Source organism: Salvelinus sp. IW2-2015, unplaced genomic scaffold, assembly GCF_002910315.2.
Source record: "Salvelinus sp. IW2-2015 unplaced genomic scaffold, ASM291031v2 Un_scaffold1587, whole genome shotgun sequence".
In the NCBI taxonomy this organism is placed as follows: Eukaryota; Metazoa; Chordata; class Actinopteri; order Salmoniformes; family Salmonidae; genus Salvelinus; species Salvelinus sp. IW2-2015.
The window spans coordinates 9,376-12,777 of NW_019943011.1; the positions used below are offsets into that span (position 1 = coordinate 9,376).

Consider the following 3,402-nt stretch of genomic DNA (forward strand, 5'->3'; position numbering starts at 1 on the left):
CCCCGTCACACTGGGAGAGTTCCCCGTCACACTGAGAGAGTTCCCCGTCACACTGAGAGTTCAGTGTTACAGGATGTATTCATATAGATTATAGAAGCAGCCCTCTGATGTTAAGCATGTCTACATATTAATAATTGTCACGCCAATGACTCGTCCATCAAATGTCCATAACTTTCGAATGTTCAGTGTGGAATACACATTATTTATTTAGCAAGTATTCAGAATGTGAGTTTAGAGTTGCCAAGAGAGACAAAAAAAGTATGAAATTAAAATTGCTTTTAATCTGGGCACAACACAATGGCAATAGCAGTAAGACATTAAAGGGATATTGCTTAACAGCCACAGCCATTAATAAAGTCAATGAAACATGGCAACACGACATTGAAAGACACTGTTGGGTCCAGCCCTTCTGCTGCCGTTGTTAAATATGGGTCCATTTCTGGACCAAATACAACTCAGGCCGTAGTATAAAAACTGTCAACTACAAGTGAATGTTATCAATTGTTTGGAAAAACCTTTAGAATCARTGACTAATGCTAATTCTAGTTTAACAGAAATGGTCAATTACAACGAATTGTAAACACTTACAAAAAAAACATACTTTTTTTTCCTGAGAGCTGTTAAATAAATATTTTCTGTACTAATTATACAATTAAACACAAATGTTGTTCTGATATACAGTATGTGTAAGCTATCAAACTTCAATTAAACACAAAACATAAACACCGTAACTTRATTATTTAAATCTGGTGTTAATGTGAAAATGTCTTTAATTTTCAAATTAAGAAAATATTTCTTTCGTTTTTTTAAATTTGATATTCTAGCCCTTTCTGACACTCGTAAAAAATAAAAAATAAAAGACTTTGGCACGAAACAGAAAACACTGTAACCAATCATTGAAATCAATAAATCAACATTGAAATAGCTACTTAACTAAACCTGATTTATCAGTGTAAGTAGTTCTTCCTTAAACTCATCACATCTGAAAACAATATTCAACTGAAAAATACATCAGTACATTCTGGTGTTAGAGAATGTTTTGTATCACATGGCACCCTATTCCCTACATAGTGAACTCCTTTTTGAACAGGGTCCATATGGGCTGTGGTCAAAAGTAGTGCACTATATAGGGAATAGGGTAACTTTTGGGATGCAAACATTGGCTTAGTTTCAATATCCACACTAGCATATCACTTAGAATACACGTCCAATACACTGCTCCCTTCTTAGTAGTATGCTAGAGAGGGCATTGCAACAAAGCCACATGCTATATGCTATGGTCTTTTAGCTTCAGGTAGTTTGAGAGGCTGGGGTTGCATCTAGTGCCCTACTTCTGACCAGAGTCCTAGGGGTCCTGGATAAAAGTAGTGCACTATATAGGGAATAGGGTYACATTTTAGGCCYACCCTGGGTGTTTAAGTTCAGKGTGATTTAGTCTGGCAGTTTTAGTTCTGTTTGATTTAGTAATTGTAGTTCAGAGTGCTTTTACCTGGGAGTTGTAGTTCAGAGTGACTTAGCATGGGAGTTGTAATCCAGAGTGATTTAGCTTGGTAGTTGTAGTTCAGAGTGATTTAGCTTGGTAGTTGTAGTTCAGAGTGATTTAACCTGGTAGTTGTAGTTCAGAGTGATTTAGCCTGGCAGTTGTAGTTCAGAGTGATTTAGCCTGGCAGTTGTGTTCAGAGTGATTTAACCTGGTTTGTAGCTTTCAGAGTGAATTAGCCTGGCAGTTTGTAGTTCAGAGTGATTTATCCTGGTATTTGTAAGTTTCCTGGCCTGTGTGATCCACAGTTTGAAGTATTCCACCTCCAGGGCGCGGGCTAGAGGACGGTGTGAGGGTCATACTCGTTGTTGTAGCGTAGGTCAGGTGGTGAGCCCCGTCAGGTATCACTATGGCGAACCACCGAGTCCGAGATGTTTCGGGTCACCCCACCACTTGACCACGGTCCAGTCCTCCGTTACTGTAAGAGTTTAGAGGAGAGGGATCAATATATCACATTTATTTTATATGATCTTTTTTAAGGAAGGAGGATCAAATGTGAAGCAGAGAAAGTTAATGTGGAATAACATCAAATGGCTTAACCTCTATTTAAGCAATAAGGCACAAGAGGCAGTGTTGTATCATGAATACAGTCACAGGTAAGATGCAGTGTTGTATCATGAATAAAGTCACAGGTAAGAGGCAGTGTTGTATCATGAAATAACAGTCACAGGTAAGAGGCAAGTGTTGTATCATGAATACAGTCACAGGTAAGATGCAGTGTTGTATCATGAATATAGTCACAGGTAAGATGCAGTGTTGTATCATGAATAAGTCACAGGTAAGAGGCAGTGTTGTATCATGAATACAGTCACAGGTAAGAGGCAGTGTTGTATCATGAATACAGTCACAGGTAAGAGGCAGTGTTGTATCATGAATACAGTCACAGGTAAGAGGCAGTGTTGTATCATGAATACAGTCACAGGTAAGAGGCAGTGTTGTATCATGAATACAGTCACAGGTAAGAGGCAGTGCTGTATATGAATACAGTCACAGGTAAGAGGCAGTGCTGTATCATGAATACAGTCACAGGTAAAGGCAGTGTGTATCATGAATACAGTCACAGGTAAGAGGCAGTGCTGTATCATGAATACAGTCAAGGTAAGAGGCAGTGTCTGTTATCAATGAATACACGTGCCACAGGTAAGAGGCAGTGCTATATCATGAATAAAGTCACAGGTAAGAGACAGTGCTGTATCATGAATACAGTCACAGGTAAGAGGAAGTGCTGTATCATGAATACAGTCACAGGTAAATGGCGTTCTTCGACCCGACGTGATAGCCTTAAATGTTCGGTCCGACGTGTGCCTAAAACTGTTGCCAACATATTAAAATAACAATAAATAACATATTTTAATTAAAAAGTTAATTTGATAAGTAAATTCATACACTGTAATTCTTCCACCAGAAGACATAGTCCAGACAAAACTCTGGTTGTTAGTTATTTTGGTCATGTTGKTACAGACGCCAGCCAGTRGTTCATTATGTTAAAATAGTTGCTATGCAAAAGGRCTGGTCGTCCGTTCTAAACAAAATGGTGGCTATTCAGGCTGGATAACGTTCTTGTCACCTGCTAGCTAGCTAGCTCAGCTAACTCAGTCATGTCAAACATTGAACCTGGACTGACAGGACACGAGCTGCATGTTCCTTTCTTTGAACCTTTTTCATATTGTTATTTACTTGGAAATGTCCATGATAACGACGATGATGTGTGATTTCGACTGGCGCAGAAAAACTTGTCGTGTCTGGGAACCATTCATTCTATGTATGGTTCAGATATCGAAATTCAGAGTATTATTTAAGATGGCTGAACCTCTATTGGGTAACAGAGTATTATTTAAGCATTAAGACATGAGAACCTGTTG

General features: G+C 38.7%; 1 protein-coding gene across 1 annotated transcript in view; it reads right to left on the bottom strand.

The window, feature by feature from the left end:
- Positions 1–261: 261 nt before the first annotated feature.
- Positions 262–3,402, bottom strand: part of prcp (prolylcarboxypeptidase (angiotensinase C)) — a 31,314-nt gene continuing 28,173 nt past the window's right edge. Inside the window, 6 exon segments of the mRNA XM_070439353.1 lie at positions 262–1,669; positions 1,728–1,823; positions 1,826–1,864; positions 1,867–1,894; positions 1,896–1,945; positions 1,948–1,958. Of these exon segments, the coding sequence (XP_070295454.1) occupies positions 1,659–1,669; positions 1,728–1,823; positions 1,826–1,864; positions 1,867–1,894; positions 1,896–1,945; positions 1,948–1,958 (235 nt within the window). The 3' untranslated portion in view covers positions 262–1,658.